The 24060-nt window shown below is 40.7% G+C and overlaps 1 protein-coding gene across 1 annotated transcript in view; it reads left to right on the forward strand.

Moving 5' to 3' along the window:
- nfasca (neurofascin homolog (chicken) a) overlaps positions 1-23476 on the forward strand; it is a gene marked incomplete at both ends in the record, with an annotated part of 43232 nt that extends 19756 nt beyond the window's left edge. Inside the window, 15 exons of the mRNA XM_080026102.1 lie at positions 46-243; positions 698-768; positions 2045-2267; positions 2652-2767; positions 3308-3518; positions 4220-4342; positions 5117-5290; positions 7052-7078; positions 10368-10604; positions 11218-11340; positions 13929-14078; positions 15504-15632; positions 16673-16708; positions 17179-17248; positions 23248-23476. Of these exons, the coding sequence (XP_079882228.1) occupies positions 46-243; positions 698-768; positions 2045-2267; positions 2652-2767; positions 3308-3518; positions 4220-4342; positions 5117-5290; positions 7052-7078; positions 10368-10604; positions 11218-11340; positions 13929-14078; positions 15504-15632; positions 16673-16708; positions 17179-17248; positions 23248-23476 (2117 nt within the window). The remainder of the gene's footprint in view (positions 1-45; positions 244-697; positions 769-2044; positions 2268-2651; positions 2768-3307; positions 3519-4219; positions 4343-5116; positions 5291-7051; positions 7079-10367; positions 10605-11217; positions 11341-13928; positions 14079-15503; positions 15633-16672; positions 16709-17178; positions 17249-23247) is intronic.
- Positions 23477-24060: the final 584 nt, after the last annotated feature.

Raw genomic sequence — 24060 nt, forward strand, 5'->3', positions numbered from 1 at the left:
GGGATGACTCCCTGCCTTTAACTCTGTCCCTGTGTGTCTGTGCAGAGTTCCTGGTGCAGTTTGAGGAGGACCACTGGGAACCGGGCCGCTGGCAGAACCTGTCCTCTTACCCTGGAGACCTGAACTCAGTCATCCTGCAGCTGGCCCCCTTCGTCCACTACCAGTTCAGAGTGATCTCCATCAACACAGTGGGGCAGAGTGAGCCCAGCAAGCCCTCCCCTCGCTACAAGACCAGTGGAGCTGGTGAGGAGGGAACAACACACTCTCACCTTCTCATCACACGTGTCTGTTATAAGATGAACAATCAAGTCAACATGTTTTTCCATATCCATGTAGGGTAACACTGTACAATAACGGTACATTCATTCACTGTTAGTAATGCTTAGTTAGTGCCAAATAAGTATTAACAAAGCTTTAATTAACCGTTAATAACTGCTAAGTTAATGCTTAAATATAATTAACTGAACAATTAACAGTTAGTTAATGCCTAATAAGCATTAACTAACTGAAAATGTGTGGGTTTTTAAGACTTGCTCTGAACCTTTAGTCACATTGCTGTACGAGTCCTTTAGAGTGAGCAGCAGAGCACATATTGCAGAAAGCTTCAGCTCATAAATCTATATGTGCTGCAGACGCTTTAGGTTTGTTTGAGTGAATGTGGTTTGACGTACGTGCGTTGTTGTTCTGTTCCAACCAGCCCCAGATGCCATCCCCAGAGGTCTGAGAGGATGGGGCTCCAAGAAGGACAATATGGAGATCTCTTGGGAGGTAAGGCATGAACAAATGCAGTGACTGTAACACATTATACATTGTTGGCAAAACTGTAGTCCTGTATTGTTATTGTTGAAATTTGAAAATCAAATCTTATCTGAAGGTAGTTCAGTAAAATCATTATAAAATTAAATAAAAAATCTAAAAGTCACTCTAGAATAGAGCTCAGAGAAAAGGCACGGTAAATAACATTTGGGAAAAAAGGACTGATTTCTAATACATTATCTAAACATGACTCAGAAATATGCCTTACTATGCAACTCTGCCTGCTCACATTTTAATGGGATGTTAATCTCAGAAATTATTTTCCAATAATACCAATAATTGATGAGACTGACTTGACATAAAATGTATTGTTGAACTGGAAAAACAACACTTGCTCCACTGCAAACACTTGCTCCACTGCAAACACTTTACAAACAGACACTCAAAGCACTGGACAAAAAGCCACTAAGATATCACCACTGTAACATAATTCAAAGACACAATCTCATGACCTTTGAAAGTTTTGTATTTTTTGCGGATGTATGTTTAGTGTATAAAATAATGAAAGATTTGGCTGCTCCTCCATTAAAGGAGTTTGTGTCACTGCGCACAGACAATAGGGTAACTAGAACGTCTAACAGAGGGGACTGTGTAGTACAGCACAGGTCCACTGAGTTTGGCATGTCTGTATTTTCAGTGAGAGCCACTAAATCTTGGAACTCAATACCAATTGAGATAAGAGAGTGGAACACCTTTGCTGGTTTTAAAAGTAAAATGAAATCATGGCTGAAATCAACCCAAGCATGCACCCATCATCCATAGATTGTTTTCTTAATGTTGTGATGTCCTGTTGTCTTGGTGTCTTACTGTTGTGATGTTGTTGTTGTGGTGTCTTAATGTTGTGATTTTAATGTCGTATTGTGTTATGTTTTACTGTTGTGAAATTGTGTGTTATTGTTTTTATACTTAGGTTTCCCTTTTTGACAGAGATGTATTACTCTGTTTCCTGTCCAGGGACTACAGATGAAAATTAGCTTATAGCTAAATCTGGTACTGCTTATGTGCTGTGCATTGTCCCTGTTAAATAAACAAATAAATAAATAAATAAATAAACTGAAATACATTCCTCCAGTACAACTGTGTGTGTCTGTGTGTGTGTGTGTGTGTGTGTGTGTGTGTGTGTGTGTGTGTGTGTGTGTGTGTGTGTGTGTAACTCCTATGTTATGCCATTACAGGTGTTGATTGTATTGTTTCCCATCTGTGACAGTGATCTTTCTGTTTTTTTCAGCCTCTGCTTGATCTGGAGAGAAATGGTCCCAACCTGCAATACAAGGTGTGGTGGAGACAGAAGGATGTGGAGGAGGAGTGGAACAATGTGACCACCATGGAGTCCAAATATGTGGTCCAAAACACACAAACCTTTGTGTCTTATGAGATGAAAATCCAGGCCAAGAATGACTTTGGAACAGGACCTGAGTCCAATGTGGTTGTGGGATACTCTGGAGAGGACAGTAAGTACATGCACACCAGGTATATTTCAGGACTAAGTCAAATAAAAAAGAGTATTTATTAAAAGAACATGTAGAATATAAAATAAAATAAAGAGTATGCGATTTGGAACGCAGCCTAAGCCCGTGTCATTGAAAGCCAATACAAACATTGATTTTTGGACTAAGATTGATAGATATTGAGGTTTGATTCTATTTATTATTTATTTCGATTCTGGCTGTACAAAGCTACGTTCCTCACAATGTCATCAATGAGTCATTTTACGTTGATGTTGAGCGATCAGTGCAATCAGTGAAGTGTGCAACAAGGACACTTCTGTGAGAATGACCCCCGAAGCCTGTTTGACTATTCACACATACACTGTTGTTCTTCTTCCCCGTGTCCAGAGCCCACCCACGCTCCCACTGACCTGAGAGTAGCAAAGGTGGACAGCACCAAAGCCAACCTCCACTGGAAAGCCGTGGACAGGAGCTCTATCCAGGGAGAGCTCAAGGAGTACAGAGTGAGACCGCTGTCTTTTTATAATGACAACACACTTCAGAGTTGGACGAAAAAAAACCCTCCTTAAAGGTGCTCTATGTAGTTTTAGGGGGAGGGGGCTTTGCTAGCATTTGCAGAGCCTGAAGTTAGTTTACAAAACGTATTTTCTCTACATGACATTCTCAGTAATGAGTAATTTAATCATCATAATTAAAACAAAGATTAAATTATTTTAAGGCACCTGTAGCCGAACGTTAGAGTAGAATATCTTTGTGAACAACACTGTGGGCCCTGCTGCTGTAAACAACAACAACAACAGTGAAACAGTTACTTTTCAAGACACTTTCTAACTTCAAACAGTGTTCCAGGGATCCAATTTTCCTGTGAGAAAATATATATATATAATATAAATATAATATATCTTAGAAAAATGCCACTTCTCGGACACAGCTAAAGTTACATAGTGCACCTTTAAATACCTTCTCAGTTTTTCAATCTCTCTCTTGTTTTAATGTCCTCCTCTTCACTTCCTAACCCATGAAACCCCATTTCTCACCACTAGCTGTACTACTGGCGTGAGTCCAGTCTGGTCCCAGGTCTGCTGGTCAGTAAGGAGAAGAAGACCAAAGGGTTCTACAGCGTGGCGTCCGAGCCCTCTGGCATGCTCAGTGACCTGGTGCCCTACTCTAAATACAACATGTTCATGGTGGTGGCCAACAGCCGCTTCGAGGGCCCACCCAGTAACACAGTGGAGTTCACCACCAAGGAGGGAGGTGAGCATACCAACACATTACATCCAGAACACACTCACACATCTCAATGGATTTATACTAAAGTGTTCTGAGCCAATGGTAGCGGATTCACCAGTGTCATATGGGATTCTGACCCAAACACACTTTTTATTTAATTTAAATTTTTTTAAAGATATTTTTTGGCATTTTTATGCTTTATTGATAGTGTAGAGACAGAGTTGAAATGGGGCAGAGAGGGGAGTGACATGCAGAGAATGACCGCGGGCTGGAATCGAACCCGGGTCCACTGCTGGCCGAGGCCCATGGGGGGGACGCCCTACCAACTGAGCTAAGGGTGCCCCCACACTTTTTATTTTGAAGAAGAAATACAAAGGTGTCCATGACAGAACACATGCAATTCTAAAATGACGTTTTTGAATCCAGTATGTGGGTACTTTTTGCTGCCGCCTTTGTCATCCTTGATACTGGAGCCAAGACAAATCCAGATTTAAGGCAAAAGGCTGTAGTGGAAGATTGGGATAGAATAACCAAGTGTTAACGAAGGCACTGTCTTGTAATGGCCCATATTATGGCCACGAGGAAAGCAGCTTGAGAAGAATACATCTAATTTGGTCTTCTTTCTTTCTCTGAAATCTGAGATGCCTTTCTTTTTTATTCTCTATACATGTTTTTTTATGTGTGTTTAGTACAATAATGTATATTTTGTGTGATTGTGTTTGTAGTGCCGGATGTTCCAAAGATGTTCAGGATTAACCGTAGAGGTTTTGACGCAATCCACCTGGAATGGGACAAACCCCAGGAGCCCAACGGCATCTTGATTGGATACCAGTTAAAATACTTTACAGGTCAGCTTCTACATTTCGTGTGTGTGTGTGTGTGTGTGTGTGTGTGTGTGTGTGTGTGTGTGTGTGTGTTTGTTTGTGAATCCTTTTTAGTTCTTCTACTGAGCAGTGATTTGCTAATCAGTATGTCTTAGGATTTCTGTGTTTGCTTTGTTTCATGGCTGTTATCACTTGGAATGCTACTTTGTGCAGGCTTGAACCAAACCACTTTATCGTCATTGTCTTAACCCCTTATTTGGGAGTTACAATGAAGGTACACTCTAAGGCAGCGCTACAAATCGCAATTTTTTTATCATAACATTGGGCCTTAATCTTGCGTCCTGCTTTTATATCCGTCTTATCCCTGGTTGTTTTCTGACGGGGGCGCCGTTGATGTGACGTCACTTCCGGTGCGCACTGGATTGTGGGTCAGAATCAGCCAAATAGCATGCTGATTTCAACAAAAGAAATTTCGGACGGATGTAGTAGTAGACATACGGGTATTTTTAAGCATACTAAATCCAACCACAAGAATTGGGACATCCTAAAACTTTTTTCTGCCATACTAAATAGCAGAAAGTATGGGGATTGGAATGCAGGGCAAATGCCTGTTCTGTAACCAGCCACGTCATTGCAAAAGTTTAGTAGGTCAAAGAAGCAGGATTTAATGGATGTCCTTGAAGGTGAAGGTTTAAGGTAACAACTATTCTGTCTACAGATGATTTGGTAAATGATTGTGATAACAAACTCAACCAATCAGTGTTTTTCCCATCTCATACTCCTGTTGACGGTGTGTAGTCAACGACTCCAAATCAGGGCGTGTGCAGCTGGAGACCTTCCGTCCTAATGTGACAGAGTTTAGGCTGCGCCTGCCGGACAGATCCACACACTACAGATTCTTCCTGTCTGCACTCACCCAGATGGGAACAGGGGAGGTTGTTGCTGTGGAGTCCCCACACTTCGCCAATGAAGGTGATTGTTTCAACATTTTACCATTTGCTTTAACTAAAAAATGTTAATGTTATTCATTGCTTCCAGAAATATTCTCGTTGAGGATTTAAAATCTTCTGAAATGCAAACACGTTCATGGGAACAGACGATTACAATGCACCCAGTATACTAAAGTGATTATTTGATTTCAATGGCAAATTAGGTACTCTTAGTATTAGTAATTAGTATTTAATAGCTGTCCACCATTTTTCTTACAGGATGTTTTAGCTACTTTTAAGAAATAAGGATAAGGCAACAATATACTGTATATTTTTTTAATGTTAAAAAAATACCTTGAAAAGATACAATTGATTATTACTTCCTGTTTAATGTCGGTCAAAAATACAGTTCAAAAAATGACTGTTCCTTTTGTTTTTAATGAAACAATATCCCCGTTTCCACCGAAAAGTCCCAGGGACTTCTAGTTCCAGGAACTCCTCTTCCAGGATCCTGTGTGTTGTCTGTGTTTCCACCGGGGTCTGAAGTCCCGGGAAGGTTATACATATCAGGCCGATGACGTATGGAGAAGCAGTGACAGTATCTTCACTGCATGTCATTTTATGATACATTTAATTAATGTTGAGTTTCTAAGGAATCAGTGTGCCTGATTGCACATAATCGGGGGATCAACAGATAATTTCTTTATCAATTTTTGCATAGAAAAGCGCACGTCTGATGGAAAAAAAGAAAAAGAGGAGACTGGTGAGCTGATTAGTGTTGCTAAAGATTATTTCTCTGTACAACCAACCACGCAGAGGACCGCAGCTGTCCGGCGAAAAAAAAAGAATAAAAAATACAAGGCTAAACTCCTGAGCTGAAGAGTTGCATCGCTGCCGTTTTAAATCAACGCAAATGGATTCAATCCAATCCAGGAAATGAGATGATGGCAGAAGCGGAGTTTTAAACATGGCGGTTGAAACGATTGCGAGCAGGCAACTTGACCAATCAGAACTCTTCAGCACTGCAGTCCCGCCCCAAAAGATTCCTGAACCATTCTAAAATACCATCCCCGAGCAGGATCTTTTTCTGGGTTAATCAAGGTTCCAGGAAGTATGGTTTAGACCCTGGTTACTGCGGTGGAAACACACAGAGTTCCTGCAAAGGTTCTTAGTTCCTGGAACTAGTTCCTGCGGTGGAAACGCGGCTAATATATATGTGAGTTCTTTTTAAATGTTTGTGTCTTTAGGGTAAGGTAGAGTGACACAGACAGATACGACCATAGGAGAATGCTAGCCTTCCGTTCCTTTCACACACTTCACTACACCAATCAACCTTGAATTGACCTATGGCTTACCTAAAATATATAATCAATTAGCTGTAAGATTCTGGTTTCGTGAATCACTGGAACCTGTGTGTGTGTGTGTGTGTGTGTGTGTGTGTGTGTGTGTGTGTGTGTGTGTGTGTGTGTGTGTGTGTGTGTGTGTGTGTGTGTGTGTGAGAGAGAGAGAGAGAGAGATAGAGGTTGTAGGCCTGTAGCAACACAGGCCTCTTTGTGAGGGAATCAGAGAAACAGCTGCTCTTTATCTGATGAATGACACTATTAGCACACCAACATTGTGACACACACTCCTTCCCGCGCTCCTCTTTTTAAACAAAAGCTTAACCTACAATTAGAAAACCTTAAGGTAAGTGTTGTCTAGCCGTGTTGAACCAACCTTTTAGACACTCCTGTCCGTTTCTTGTTGTCCTTCTCTGTCTTTTTCTCACATGTCCTCCTGTCTTCCCTTCTCTTTTCATTGGCAGAAAACGTCACTGATGCTACAGGTCTAGGTACTGGGGAATGAAGCACAGTGTGTCTGCCTGTGGCCTTCCCTCACCCCCATATCCTCCATATGTATCCCTTTATCTGTTTGTCCTAACACAAAGCAGCAGCGCAGTCCACCTTCATTGTCTTGTCCAGTAAAATGCAGTTCTAGCGCCCCCCTGCAGGACACATCGGCAGGATAGGGAGAGGGAGTATCTAAACTACGCAGAACTCCTTTGGGCTTGGATATTACAACCTTGTATGGTGGAGGGAGGGCTTCCAGTGCTCGTATTAAATAAAACATGGATTTCCTTCATTAAGTTGTAATTTGCATAGTCAGTCAATTATCATTACTTGAACCCTTAACACACATCACATATACAAGACATTTGTGTGGCACATCTATGGCCAGATATTTCACATGATCAAGCAGGTCCGCATAGAGTTGAATCTATGAAAGTGGCTTTATAAATTTGTTATCGTTGGCAATAAAAGCTTGAGGACAAAGTCTGCACTCCAAATCCTGCTATCGCCACATAGAGTTTCAATGCTTTTAAAGGTGCTGTAAGCGGAATGGTTCTTTTAGCTAACTTCCTGTCAGTTACTGCAGTTAGCAGTCCCCTCGCTCGTCCCTACGTCACCACATTAATGCACTGCGGTCTTCAAGCAGCGAGTTATCTAGCATCATCTCAGATCCATACGTTTATTTTTGTATATGATTAATCCATTGCTTGGAATTTAAGATGAGTTTAAACTCATCTTAAAATGTCAAAGATGATGATACATGCCTGTTATAACATATCTAGTGAATACAGAATGTTTTTCTAGCTCTTTTTTTAGCAACTGTCAAAACCCTTAATGATTAAATTTATAAAGTTATAAAACAGACAAAAAACTCTCAAGCTGTTAGTGCAGTCCTCTGTTTTTGCCTCTGGACTGAACTGCTGTCTTTGCTGTTTATTTCTCTTTCTTTTTTCCTCCACCTGTGTGCCTCTCCTCATCCCTCCATCTCTCCTCTGTGTATCAAGCCGATCTTGTATGGCTGTGTGTGGTCGATGACAGTAGAATCCCAGTCAACACGCTCCTGTCATCATTGGCTTTACAAACCGTTAGTTCCCTTAATGATTCCCACGTTCAGTCGACTGAATACACAGCCAGGTTCATTGAACATTATACACATATCAGAGACTTATTGCACACATGATCAATATTTGGTCTAATAACTATTCTACTAGACGCTTCTTGACGATCAGGACCCATTGCTGCTGTAGAACGATAACTCACAGTATCACTGCTGCCTCCTGCTGTCAGTCTTGTGTATTGCTCCAGTCATTGTCACTGGATTCAAAAGTCATGATGATGCTGCTGTTTCTGGAGTGTGTGTGTGTGTGTGTGTGTGTGTGTGTGTGTGTGTGTGTGTGTGTGTGTGTGTGTGTGTGTGTGTGTGTGTGTGTGTGTGTGTGTGTGTGATGGGTGGAGCTGCACGGCAACATCACAATGTCAAGAAAGAGGGGAAACATTTTGATGATTGATGCCACTAGATGAGTGTGCTGCTGGGGGCTGTACAATGGGGCAGTCAGCTTGCACACTCATATCACTCATATATATGCTAAGCTTTTTCAAAAGTCATGTCACACTCTTGCCACCTGTATCCATTGCTTGTGTTCACTTGGTCAGTACTACAGTGTATACAGTATACTGGGGATTACAGGTAAGGTGACTTGAAAGCGTGGGCCTGAAACTGGGCTGCAATGGACCCCGACCATGCCCCATGTTTCTATCATCACATATTTACTTTGTATTTCCTTTGCATGGTAGTTAAGAGGCCATGCTGGGTGGGCATCCTGCCTGATATATAAGCAAAGCATGCTGTCTGGCTGGGGTTTGCTGTGGTGGTGGTTTAAAAGGGAAATGTCTGGGGTTTGGGGCATCAGTACTAGGACCCCTCCCTGGCTGGTGATGACCTCAACTTCAAGGTACGATGAGAATGGGATCTTTAGAAAAGGATTTTGCTGCTTTTGTCATGGTGTCACAAAATCAACATTTGTCAATACCTGCTTTTGAGGAATATATCTTTCTCTCTAAAAACCAGTTTGTTTAATAGAAGACGTCAAACTCGTTCAATAAATCATTTTATAATGTTGTATACTAGGAGCCATTCAAGATATAGATACAATTATAGTTACCATCTAACAGAATGATAAGTAAGCAGACTAAAAACCCAGAACAATAATTGATTGTCATCTTTCAGTTCCTGGCAGTTTCCAATACTCTGACTTTATTAACACATAGGTTGGTTCTGAAGAGGAATAGGTCTGGTACCAAGCCCCTAGCTCACGACTACTGCAACAACTGCTCTGACATGTCTAGCAAGCCCTTCAAATAACCGAAATCTACATTTCAGAAAAGAATATAACACAGATAATGAGCTTAGCTTGAAATGCTTAATGATTTAAAAAAGAAGGAGTAACAACAGTTAGGCTGCTTATAAAGACTGCCAATGCAATTTCTACCGTAATGACAGACACAAAATGAGATTTAACACTGTGCTGTATTTTCACCTCAGTGATATATCTGTGAAAGAGATGTGGAGGAGGGCTGTGCATTTATTAAATGAGTAACCTTAGCTCAATACCAGAGAGGAACAATGCTTAAAGTGGCTTTTCAGAAATCACCCTCCATAAAGAAACAGATTGTAAACCTAATTTAAGTCAGTTTGAAGTCTTTTTACGTAATATGCAACTATTTTTATACGGTTGAGAAATACTCTCCATTATAAGTTAATAGTCGTTTACGTCTAGAACCAGTAGAGAGACCCTTTGAATGCAGCAACAATACTGTAATAATTATGACATTAAAATCAGGGACCTAATTATATATATTAGTATTTTTCCAAACCTTAGCTCTTAAACTAAAATGCCTACTCATTTGCATCTTCTCCAAATACACACACACACACACACACACACACACACACACACACACACACACACACACACACACACACACACACACACACACACACACATACACACACACACACACACACACACACACACACACGTCATGTTGTAATATCTGCATTTATCCTCTGGGTGGCAGTGGCATCCAAGTCTCTTCAGAACAACCATGAAGTGTGTGTGTGTGTGTGTGGGGGAGGGGGGGTCGCAACAGGGATGAAGTCAGCCTCACTGACAGTGTGCTATGCAGAGTGCTAAGTTGGGACTTCCTTGTGTGTGTGTGTGTGTGCGTGTGTGTGTTAGCGCTTTGCTGTTGTGTTTAACCCTGTGTTCTCTCCCCCCTCCTCCTCTGTAGTTGAGCAAACCGACGGCTCGTTGGGCTCAGCTTTCTCTCCTACTCCTCCGCCTCTCGCTCCTTCTCCTACTACCATCGCTCCTACCACCATTAGTACCTCTACGTCTTCCACTGAGACAACTCCCACTTCTACTACTACTCCTACTCCTACTACTACTGCTTCATCAACTACAACCCAGGCCTCCACCACAGCTCCAGTACTGCGCACCACCAAGCGCACTGAACACAATGTGTTGGGTACATGCTGTGGTCCCATTGGGCTTTTTTTAATACAGTATTTCATAGAGTTGTTGTTGTTGACCATGAATGGCACTTCATGGATATCAAAAGACAATTGCCTTCTCCCTCCTGACGAAACAGGAAAAGTACATCAGGGGCTGCATTCTGATAGACTGTGCTGTACCTACTGTACAAACAGTGGGGGAATTACTTCAGAGTATTGGGATGTAGCCAGCAACTAAAGTCCTGGTCGGGAAGTGAGAATCCAAACTTTTTTTGGTTAAAATGGATGTTGATACATTTGTTCAAGTTCTCAGATGAGTACTATTGATCTGAGTTATTGTTTTGATTGAACATTGTGAAATTGGCTGAGTACAGGATGTTCCTTGGTTGGAGTCTACTCAAAACCAAAAGTAAGTCATTTCCTTGTGGATGATTGCTGTTGTCTACGAACACATTGAATTTGCTTCTGGCTTTGGGTGGACCATGATTGGGATCAGAAGGATCATTCTTGTAAGAAGCCTCCTTAAGTGCTAGCACTGTGAATGGGTGTAAGTGGTTGATGTAACTGTGCCCTCTCTGCCCTTGCCCCTGACCTGTGCCCCTTTACCCCTGACCCCCCTGTGTGTAGTGGCCTCTGGGCTGGAGATCTGGAATCTGACGGTGGAGCCTAACAGTAACTACGCTATCGTCAGCTGGCGACACAACTTCTCGGCCGGCAGCAGCGAGTTTGTGCTAGAGTTCACACTGGACAGTAAGAACCCAGACCAAGCCCAGCTTGAGCTAGATCTAAAGCTCAGAGTCAAACAACCAGAGATGTGATATATTCATGGTGATACTAAGTTCAAAGAGTAGCGTCCCATCTCCCTGGCCACACATATGTGTGTGATTTAAGCCTGTTGTTGACAAACAAAGACTAGATTAGTTTGTCTTTTCAAAGAAACCTTAGCTTATCTAAGGTGTTACATGTTGGGGATTATTATAATAGACGTTTGACATTTTGACAACAGCAGCCTTGCACACTTTCTTAAAATGCACTGGTACGAATACTGTTTGGTTTAATCTTTATTTGAAGAAATCCCCATTATGTAGTTGTATGGCTTAACTTTATAGTTTCCCTTCTGCCAAAGAATGAAATGAACTCCTGTTAGCATTGACATTTTGATTGCGATTACAATACCATTTACTGACGTATGTTCTTGTCTTACTGAATCCCAGAAAGAAACTTAATGGAGAACTCAAATGGATAACTATTTGTTGAAAAGACAAGCAAGTAACAAAATAATAATCAGACGTTTGAACAAAGCAAGACTAGAGCATTCAGGTCAACAGTCATGAAGAAGACAGGGAACACGAGGACATGGTGTTGTGTTTTTAGATAGAACAGAACATATGTGCAGAGCAGCAGCAGCTTGTACTTCTATCAGCCTTTCTATTGAGGTTGTGATATTTGCGCCTAACAGCTGATGTCTCACTTTGAACTTTGTTTAAAAAGCAGAAGGTAAAACATAGCACAGTCTCTGTGTCTGTCTTTCTCTCTGGCACTCTTTCTTTCTCTCCTTTGTCTTGATATGTTCATCATTATCACAACTCACCATGGCTTCTCTCTAACACGCTGCCTGGCTTTGAATGGCTCTCGTTGAACCAGCGTTGTGTTTGGCTTGCTGTTTGAATGTGTCACTGCTTGGGCTTCCATAATCACTTGCTTTTGCCTTGGATTGGCTGTTATAGGTCAATGTTTAAGCTTGCTTTTATTAACACATCATCCCTCCTGTTTTGAAATCCCAGCGCTGGTTGAGAATGGAAAGTCTTCTAAGCTGTCTGGTAATACAATTCAATAGTGTGGGATTGATGGAGGATGGAAAGAAGGGAGGCTGTAGATGCTTTAATTCTTAATGATGTCTGAAAGAGAGGGGGAATGGGAGGGGGAAGAGCAGAATGATCTAATGTTCTCCACCACTCACACATGCTGTAGCCCCTGTCCTCGAGGTCAAGACTAAAGGATCTGACTTTAACAAAGAGTGACAGGCTCCCCCCCAACCCTTTACCTCAAATAAAGAGATACTTGTGCTTTATTTGAAACATACTTAATATAACAGAAAGGCCTTTACTTACTTCCCTTTTTATAAATACATATTTTAGTGTGCACACAATTTTATAGTATTACGATTCCCTGTTTATTTACTTGTTCTCTTTGCTGATGATGCAAACGGTTATCTGTGTAATTTCAGGAAAAGTACATTCCCACAAACTTGCTCGTACATATGTCTCCCATTCAACTCCCCCCAAAAGCTCAGAGTTCATAACCCCTCCTCTTTCTGCTGTGCTGTTCATATGAATGAATAATGATATTATTCATGCTTCAAAGAGACACTTAGAGCAGCTGAGAGGAAATGTACATTATGCTGATTCTAGCATGTGACTTTTCGAGTACATGCAATTCTAACCCTTCTCAATGTTTGTATCCCGCCTTCCATTAAGACTTTGTCATTATTTGAATGCTGGCTTTTACTTGAGAATTTACAAAAACAAAATTGTATATACAGTACATTTTGAGAATTCAACTTTTTTCACCAGATAAATGGTGAGTCAATAGATTTCTTGAAACACCAAGTACTGCAGTGGAACATATAGAGGTAGTATATCAAAGTAGACATAATCGAACGTCATGGTAATTGTAATCAGGTTATCTTGTTTTTATTTATGGAAACTATATATGAAAGGCATGTCTTCTCTTGTGTTAGATATTTTGTTTGGCTGGTGTAAAGACTGGTATAAATAGCATGGCTTCGGAATGACTTGTGTTGGATGACATCATCCCTGTGAAAAGGTCAATAGCATGTAGCATGTTGTCACTGCAGCCTCAGTGTGGCGCTCATACTGTAGCTCAGCCATGTCCTGACCAACACATCTTTACACTGGAAAGATGAAGCTTGTTGTCATGGTTTCTGTTTTGACTTCATGCAGGCCTGTGTGAACAATGCTTTGCCACATTAGTCCCTGATGTTATTCAAGAACATAGAAAGTTATGCAATGGTCTCAATGGGTTTAAGTTCTACCTTATGGGGCTAGTTCAATTGTGTGAGACTTGGATATCCATATTGTAGTGGTTTTGCCTGAAGGAAGCCCTTACTCTTTGTGCCTCGTTTCTCATTGACTATATGTAATGATGGGGATGGGCACTGCATTGTTCATAGTGTTAATTCACTGCAGTAACCCTGCTGTCACTCAGAGAAAAGCATTGTGTGCTGTCCTGACCTTTGCTAGTAAGGACAGTCGTTGCAGTGAAATGAAGGTCACACCCCCCGGAGTGTGATTGGCCCCCTTTCTTGTGTCTCCAAGGCGACAAGACGGTGAAAGTTGTAACGCTGAAACAGCAGCCACCAATTACAGTGGCGGATCTGATCGAGGGCGCCAAGTACCACCTGAGGGTTTACTCCCATGAGCTCAACAGCGTCAGCAGCAAATCTGTCACCTTTAAGACCAAAGCAGGTGAGTCCCACCTGGCCAGGGGGGGACCAAGGTTCCAGTCAGGTGGGCTGCTCTGTGTCAGTCAGTAGTATCTACAGCCACTCAGGCTAAAGCTGGGTGAGTTACTATGCTTTGTTCTATTAAAGGAGAAGTAAGTGATTTTTTTTGTTGATGTACTGTACGTGTTAAATCTCTCTATATTCATACATCACTTAAACAGCAAGCACAGTTCATAACACAGGTCTCCCAGTCGTTCAGCTTTGCAGTAATTGCTAGTCAAAATTTTTTGTTTCCCGCTCGTTTTTTTTCCAATCAGGAGACAGAGCGCTATAAAGAGGCGGGTCTCTGTGCTTGTGAACGATGACTTTCTGCTCTCCATCGCGGAACTATCCGACAAAGACGGCTGCTCGTTCATGTGGTGTGGATGTAGGGACATGGGAGGGGACTGGTAACTGCAGTCACTGACAGGAAGTTAGCTAAAAGGACCATATTACTTACTTCTCCTTTAATATCATGCATGCAAAGGAAAACTCAAGTCAGTCAAGATAGACAATTCACCCGTCTGTACTTGGAGGATTCAAACTTCAACTTAGTCTCCACTGTATGAGTGGAGGTAAGAAATTAACTTTTTGAGAGATGGAACTTGGGGTACCAATGCACACCAAACCGAAATGTTGCATAGTGTTGCTTTAAAGACTTTGCAGACACTTTAGGTGATTTTTCTGACCCTATCTTAGTTACATGTGTTTTCTTTTTGTTTTTGTTTTTAATCAATCTTAAGGTCAATAGTTTAGGAAATAACGTGTTCATTTTGTTAAAAACAGAACAAGATTTAAGAGCAAGTGACACAATGGGAATTGAATGAGTGTCAAAAATATGATGTGTTGAACCTTTGGAGAATTCTATTGGAGAAAGCAGTAACATAACTGGATTTGATCTGGAACCCTGTAAATGGAAAACGGTGTGAGCTGCATAAACATATTGGTGTTAGAAATAACTGTCAGTGATATTTGTCTAAAACGGCAACATAATGTTTTCTTAGCCAGAATATTCTCCAGGATTTTAAATCGGACACAAATGTTTATTTATGAGATACATTTTTTTAACACATTTGAGATTTTGTGCTCTGAATGTTTAATAGTTTACTCTTAAATACCAAAAGACCAAATAATTTAAATATATCAGTAATTGTGCTGTGTAATGTCACTGTGGCTGTGTAATGAAAACATCAGACCCACGCCTGTTGTTCTTGATGGGATCCTTTGTCCAGCATGGTGCTGGGTCTAAGCTTGGGGCGTGTAACAACATTTGGTCGTAAGGTGTTGTATTGTGCTGAAGGCTCATGAGAGCTGGTCGGCTGATCCAAAAACCCCCTCACTGTGTTTTCCCTCTTTTCTTCTCTCCTGTCCTGTGTGTGTGTGTGTGTGTGTGTGTGTGTGTGTGTAGCCTACATAGACCAGGTAGACATAGCCACTCAGGGCTGGTTCATTGGTCTGATGTGTGCCATCGCCCTGATCATACTGATCCTCCTCATTGTCTGCTTCATCAAGAGGAGTCGTGGGGGCAAATACCCAGGTAAGGCCTCACTCAAGCTTTATGACCCCTGTTTGGGGACCAATGTAAGCCTCACACAGCCCTCTAGCAAAAAGGCTAAGAGGTATCTGCTTGGATTGGAACAACAACAGTGTGGGAATATTTAGTATTTTAAATAATAATCTACATCTAATGTACACAGAAAAAAAGGAGTGTTTAATTGAACAACATGAAAGGGAATTGACTCTGTTTACTGAATGTATAGATAGACCCAGATATTATCTTGCCATGTTAGTAATGACAGACATAAGGTTAAATCGTCTGATTGGATGAGTCTTTAAAAAACACAGCAGTAGGTGACTGTGTCAGTCCCTGTCGTCTCTTCTAAACACATGTAAACAGTGGTTTCATTTGAAGTGGTTTTTGTAATGGTATTACTTTACTTTAGTATGATCTGTTACATTTTATATGATATCTAGGTTTTTGTTATTTATCATCAAGATTTGTTTTACACTCACATCCGTTTCAAGAGATTGTAGCCTGTGCTAAATGCTGTTGTACAATTGCAGTTGGTGACTGATAGGAAATGTTGACATTCATAAACTTGAATGTACAAGGTGTATGGGGTAGGACTATTGCAATGCTAGTACTTGTTTTTTCTTTTAAAGGTGCTACGGGGAAATAAAAAAAAAATCTCAATTGTCTCTTTTATCCTCTGATGATCATAAATGACATGTAACAGCAAACGAGACCATCAGTACAAAGAACGCTATTTTTATATATTTTTTCTTTATGCCTTTGTCATGGTTCCGCTCACCCAGGAACAACAGCTGGCGTAGTAAAAAGACTACTGCTTTTGTCCAAAGAGGGTGCAAGAATGAACAACAATGAATGAAGCAATTAATACCAGGACAAGGCATTTAAAGAGAATGCAACTGTATCTTTCTTGCTCATATAAAAATTCAAAAGTCTTAATTTAACTGTTATGCTGAGCTAGGCCTATATAAATCAATGTATACGAATGGCTGGAACAACAGCAATTAGAATCGTTTTAATGTTTATGCAGTTTCTTTAATGTCCAGGTCGTGGTTGTGTGACTGGTATCACAAAATATCTAGGTGGGTGTCTAACTGTGATGCTTTTTAAGTGAAGTACTAACAGCCAGCAATGAACTAAGTTAAATTACGATTATAACATTATAGTGACGTACAGAAAAGACTAATGCGAGGAGTTTACACACACACACACTGACAAGTCTTACAAACCCAACCCCAAGAGTTTACAATTGTTACTAAAAACCTAAAAAAGTCTCAAATGTGTGCTGTGTTCAATTGCATACTACATTTAACATTCTTAACTATCATATAACTTAACACAAAGTAGTGAATATACAGTATGTTTAATTAAGGCTGAAGACAAATATATGCAACTGAATGACCAGATAAGGACTAAAAGAGGTATGTTAACGTCAATGTAACGGCAAGAGCCCCTCAACATAAGTAGGGTTTGATGTTTCAAATCCAACTGTGACATCAGTGGACTTCTTAGCAAAATGGCAAAACATTTACATTTCTTCTTCTCTCCTCAGTCCGTGACAAAAAGGATCTCCCTTTGGACCCAGTAGATCAGAAAGACCAGGATGGATCATTTGATTACCAGTAAGTAGAATCAAGCTGCTAGCGACTTACACCAGTGGCTTCTTGTAAATCCTTTGAAAGGGTAGTGCTGTTTTGTGGTTGAAAAATTGTAGTAATGGATTAGGTTGTCAACTGCCTGACTTTGGCTATATTTGAATCATGTGCAGATGTACTGTATATACTGTAGAATTATTGTGTAGAGTGTCTGTTGGTAAGTGATGTGTCTTTTGCTCCTTCTAGGTCCCACTGATCTCTGTGGCTCCAATCTGACTAAACATTGAATTTAACTTGCTTTTCTAAGTGTACATCTTCTAACTAATCCTGTGTGAGAGTGGCACTTACACCTTGTAGACATGCAGGACCTATGATCATATTGATGAAACCACAACAATATAAATCCTGACTCTGTCTTTTATAGTATTCAGGCTATTTATGTTAGACATATCCAAAGCACTACATGCATACTGTATTTGATTATGTTAGTACAGCGGATAAGCATAACATTTGTGCACTTTTTAAGAAAAGCATGACATTTCTAACATAGTTAGTACATGCCATAAGGTGTATTTAAAGATGTGGAGGGAAGTCAGATTTTGCCCGTGACGGCCGTGAGACGCCAAATCCAAGATGGCCGACATTCCGCTTGGGTAGAATGTTCAAACTCTCATAAGTTTGGAACCATGCAATGTAATAAAACATTTAAGATGTAATTTCCAACTAAAGTGGATATGTCCAATCATTTGGTGACACTTTTTAGATCACCAGTGTTTGAGGAAACATTTAGTAAATGTTTTAGTAAACCAAAACTTGGGGTTATCAAAATCAATGTGGTTTGTCCTGTACCTGTCATGAATGTTCACAGAAAATTCGACATGATTCCCATTCAAACTGTTTGAGTTTCCGAGGTCACAAGGCAAGCCCACGTGATCGATGATCTGCCTTTCAGTTTGGAACCTTTAATTCAAGTTGCTACACTGGTTCACATTCCTGACAGGTACAGGACCAACCACGTTGATTTTGGTAACCCTAAGAGATTTGCTGTAGCGCCACCACCTGGCAACAGTTCGCATTTATGTACAAAACTGGTAAATTTTCACCTTGACCTTGACCTAAATATGTTTCCTCAAACACTGGTGATCTCAAAAATGTCACCAAATGATTGGGCATATCCACTTGGAAATGACATATTAAATGTTGTATTACATTGCATGGTTCCAAAATGATGAGAGTTTGAACATTTTACCCAGCGTAATGTCGGCCATCTTAAATCTGACTTCCCTCCACATCTTAAAATACACCTTATGGCATGTACTAACTATGCTAGAAATGTCATGCTTTTCTCAAATAGTGCACAGTTGATATTAAAATGTGAGCTTTGGTGTAAAATAAATGTGTCAAATTATAGTCTTTGGTCGACACAGCTGCGCATCTGATGGCATTCTAATTAAACAGATTACTTTATATGAGAGAAAAACATTTCAATCAGCATGTGTTATTACCTGAGAGGTGCTGTGCATAATACTGTGTGATTAATCCATCTGAAGTGAATGAGAGCTAGTTTTATTTTTTTTAATCAATAACAACGAGTGTTATTAACATTAATATCCTACTATTACAGTAAGGGTCATGATTCCCCTTTGACTCCTGGTGCTAACCCCTCAAGTCCACACAGCTCTGTGGATTTGTGTGTTTGTGTGTGTGTGTGTGTGTGTGTGTGTATCCCTGTGCGGGTGTATCTGTGCTTATGTGTTTGCGTGTTTGTTGTGTGTGTGGGCATGAAAGTGTTTCCCTGCATGCATGTTGTGGAGTGTATTCCTCCTCCTCCTCCTCCTCAATCCCTCCCTCTCTCTCCTGCTGTCTCCCCCGTGTCTTTACGTGTGGTCCCTCTCTCTCCCTCACGCTGAAATGGGTCATCTGTCCATGACAGGAACGAAAACGAAAACGAGAACAGGTACATTGGTTTTGCAGCACGGTAACTCTTTGGCCTGTGCATGTGGGGGCGAGCAGGTATTCCCCCTTTGAGCTGGGGGACAACAAAGGTTGGATAAGGTCTAGCTTGTTTGGGGGGGTGGGGGGAGGGGGTCAGGCCTGGTATACATGGTGCTGGCTCTTTGCTGAGTCTGCAGAGAGTACACAGTTTTTTATTGATGACGTCAGCGATGTCATCTATCCAACTGGCTTGCATTCATTTTTAAAGCAGCTGAAGGTAGTTTCTCTATGGGTGTCAAACTATCAATCCAATAGTCAGCCACTCTCTATCCACTCCAACCTATTCATCAGACCTGATCCATCTATCTATTTATCTATCTATCTATCTATCTATCTATCTATCTATCTATCTATCTATCTATCTATCTATCTATCTATCTATCTATCTATCTATCTATCTATCTATCTATCTATCTATCTATCTATCTATCTATCTATCTATCTATCTATCTATCTATCTATCTATCTATCTATCTATCTATCTATCTATCTATCTATAATACAAGTGTTGATGAGTATTGGAGAAGCATGTTGCTATTTTATTTATTTTAGCCAACAGGTAATGATGCGTGCTGTGTTGCTGCTCATAGTGTAAACCAGTTTGAACAGCAGACAGGGTTTGAGGAAATGTTCACTCTCCTGGGACATTTCTTTTCTGTTTGGGAGTGAGCAGCTTGTCTTGCACCTTCTTTGTTCCAGCTTACATGCACTAACTCATATTTCTCTGCTGTCTAGAGGTTATTTGCATTGTTTTTCCTCCACCAGCTGACATTTAAGGGCAATGGGGCAGGAGGATATAGGTTTGGCACAATTTGACACCCTTAAGGAACTGATTTAGACAGCAAAAACAAATTGAAGACTTTGAGGAGGAATGACAGAACAAACACTTCAAGGATCCCAAAAATAGAAATGAAAATAGACTTGGATCCATCTTGTGTTGCGTTCTGTCTTCTTTCACAGGATCTTCAGTAGTTTTACAGTACAGGACAAAAATAAAACATTATAAGCGTTTTATAATACAAACTGTTTTACTTTATTTTTGTAGTTGGCCATTAAGCAAACAGACATGAGCATTGTAGCAATGTGTCTGTCTGATTGCTGGCCTTTCTTGCCCTGCCCAACTTCATTATATTGAAGTCCCCGTGTCCTTATATAGCAGTCATCAGTGACTTGAGTGTATTTATTCTTTAACTAATAGAAATGATAACCAAAACTATGACAAAAAGACCCAAGTCCTAACAAGCTGGCCCGACACATGCTCTGCTTAGACAATGATAAAAAGATCTAGAATATATATTTATTCAAAGATCAAACCTCTATTTGTTTTGTGTCAATAGGATTATGATGATTTAAATGTATTAAGTTATCTGCGTTTAATTCAGAGTGTGTTTGAGTATGTCTTTTTATCCATCTGTCTCATGCCTGTCTGTCTTTCTGTTCTACCCACCCCACTTTATGTCTGTGTCCTATGTCTCTGTTGGATTTATTTTCCTCATTGGTCCAAAGCCAAGGGTCTCTGGAAAGGTAATGAAGGGAGAGTCTCCTGTATCAGTATGTCCTGATTAATGCTCTATTCCTTATTTGCAGTGCATTTTAAATCGATTGATGTCTGTTAGAGCCTTTTACTCTTTATAAATTGTATCCATCGAATTACAGCATTTGAAAGCTTGGTTTCCTATTTTTGGAATACAACAGTTCCTAATGTGAATCTCTCAAGTTAAGTTGCTGTAGAAAAATACTAAGGGCAGTGTCATCGGTGTCATTTTTACGCGCTTTCAGGAACGCTGCACATGGGCATGTTTACGTTTTGTCATGTAAGGAAGGTTATTTGAAACCTCTCCTTTGAAAAAGGCTCAGGTTTATTAAATGAACCGTTAGATATGTAGTTTCAGAATGTTTCTGTGTCACTGGTGGACTCCAAGGACATTGAACCACAGAGACTTTGAAGGGTTTTTAAACAAGTACCCCATCGTCCATGTTCATATTTAACAAGCTAGTAAACAGCTGGACAGCGTTGTCCGTCAGCATTACAATTAATTTAGAATAATGCAACAAAACCTACTTGATAAATGTTAATGATCATAGTTATGCTGAAAAGACAAGGAAGCTTAAAGAGTTGGTTTATCCAAACTTAACAAAAAGTACCTTATGTTTAGAGCTCACCGTCTCTTGTCAGTAAATACAGCTGCTTTTGTCATTTGGGTGAACTGACTCTTTAACATACTGCCAGAGCAGATAAAAAGTTTTAAGGCCAAACAAAGATATTCTAGACTAGCCAAACTGTTGCTGCGTTTCTGCTATAGACCTGAGAGAAAGTGAAACGTTTTGCAAGAAGCTCTGCAGGAGAGAGCTGTATGCTGATGATCATGTGATTTTGCCACGGTTCATTGTATGGTTGATTTGTTCTTGAGGAATAACACGTATGGTTTCTGAAAGTGTTTCAGCATGTAGCATGATGATTCTGAGTCGCTACAGTGGAGATGATGTCCTCTCCTAGGATATGTGAAAATGTCAAAAATGTTTGATAATGTTGAAATGCGATGCACAGACATGAGCACAGAAGTGGAGGCCCATCGAAAGTATCTCACTTCTGCATCCTTCGAATGCATTTCTTGCTGTTATGCTACTGCCTTGTTCTGAGACAAGAGAGCCAATGCTAATGCTAGTCTGTAGCTCTCTCTCCCTGTGCATGAAGTGTTCTTCCCCCTTAAAAGAAACGTGTGGAGCCATGCAGCCATGCTCCACTTATGAGGTGCAACAGGGCTTTCACGCTTAAAGCTCATGTCAGAATATGGCCACCATTTAGCATGTGTATGCAATATGTCATATTTGAATTTTTGAGGAAGGTATTGCTCTCTTCTGATCAGCCCTGTGTCCTACAAAATAATGTATGTTTATTACCTTTTTGCTTTGCGAGACATGTTTTGGAGGAAATGTAATTGCTGCCTGAAATATTTTCACTGGTAGGAGTTCACTGGTAAAAAAGCTTAGAGATAAAGTTGTCAGTTGTCTGATAATTCAAGCACAGGGCTTTGAGTTTACGTCCTGCTTCCCGAATATTGTATTGTTTGGGGAAGGATTAAAGCTATAGGGAAAACATTTAAACCAATGAAATATGTTGCCAGTGATACATTTGCGGATTAAGTTACATAGAAGTAGATAAAGAACTCCAGGCAGAGTTACATTTCCTATAAAACATATGACTGTTACATACACAGAATTTTCAGGATACAGGGTTGCTTTTTTAACCTTAAGGCAAATAATGTATAGTGTTCTGAAAAATCGACTCTTAACTTCAGATCCACAAGTTCCTTCTTTAAACCTGCTATTGCAGCTTTGTTGTTAAAGAATAGGTTTGGATTTTTGTCATCTATCTTTATAAAAATGCCTTCTAAAAGTTAGGTGAGGCAAATGAAGATTTCAGCAGTAACATATCTCATATTGTTTTTCAAAAGGTGTCTGCTTCACCAATGCCAGATTAATCATTTATTCAGATGAAAAGATAGGATGCAAATGCTTTTTAACATCAACATTTCATCACCTGCACACTAGTACCAGGAACAGGAAATTCGCTCCAATTGGCTAACCCAGATTGCTCAAGCCTCATATTAGCTTTGGTTGAATATAAGAAAGCATTTTCTCTCATAACTAAACTTGCCATCAAGTAACCTAAATCTTAAAGTATTGTTCGCAGGAATTAATACAGAGGTATTTTACTCAGTATATTAATATGGATTTGAAAATATTCAAATTTATCCTTTAAGAACAATAGGTATGGTATGATTTATTAATCATACAAATAAACATTTTAGCCCGACAACAAGGCCAAAGTGAACTGCACATTCAGTCAGTTCAACAAGAGTTGTCAATAGAAAAGCTGAAAAAATATGGAATTAACAATATTTCTTTACCTGCGATCCCCTTAATCTGTCACTTTCCCCCTTCGTAACCTGTGCGGAATGGGGCGGAGAGGGTCCGGCCCCCCATGCGGGACACTGTGTCACATTCTAATTTAGTTTTCCCTCTTGCAGCAGTGACGAGGACAACAAGCCCCTGGCCGGCAGCCAGACGTCTCTGGACGGGGTCGTGAAGGAGAGTGACGACAGCCTGGTGGACTACGGAGAGGGAGGGGACGGACAGTTCAACGAGGACGGCTCCTTCATAGGACAGTACACCGTCAAGAAAGACAAGGATGAGACGGAGGGCAACGAGAGCTCTGAGGCCACGTCGCCTGTCAACGCCATCTACTCACTGGCATAGCAACGTAGCAGCACATGGGGGGGTGGTGGACTCTGATGGAAGGGCGCTACGACACACACACACGCACACACACACACACACACACATAGATATATTAATATATGGAACACATTCAACACAAACAAGTGCGGAAAGGCCCTCTTTGGAGACTGAATAGGCTTTTCCTTTTGCAGAAAATGTAAGAGGAACACAGGAGTGGAATCAGACCACAAGCCTTTATTTTCTGTTTCCAGCTCTAAGTGAATGGCCCACTCGAGGAGACGCTTGGACAGAGTTGATGGTTTTTCTTCTGCGTTGTGCCTGCCCCTTTACCCACACAGACTTGAAGTGTGCCTGCGGGGCAGCTCTCAGCACTTGGACTTATCAACAAGTGTTCTTTAGAGATTTTTATTTCTATTTCTGCTCCAAACATTTTCAGTGTCCACGCTCTCTCTCTTCCTTATACGCCCTCATACCTCTGTGTAGCATCCCGGTAAAGTCTGAACAGGAGATCCCTCACACACACACACACACACACACGTGCAACCACACACTGACACACACACACACGCATGCACGCACACACGCACGCGCAACCACACACT

This window comes from Ammodytes marinus, assembly GCF_949987685.1.
Source record: "Ammodytes marinus genome assembly, chromosome: 4".
NCBI classification, from domain to species: Eukaryota; Metazoa; Chordata; class Actinopteri; order Uranoscopiformes; family Ammodytidae; genus Ammodytes; species Ammodytes marinus.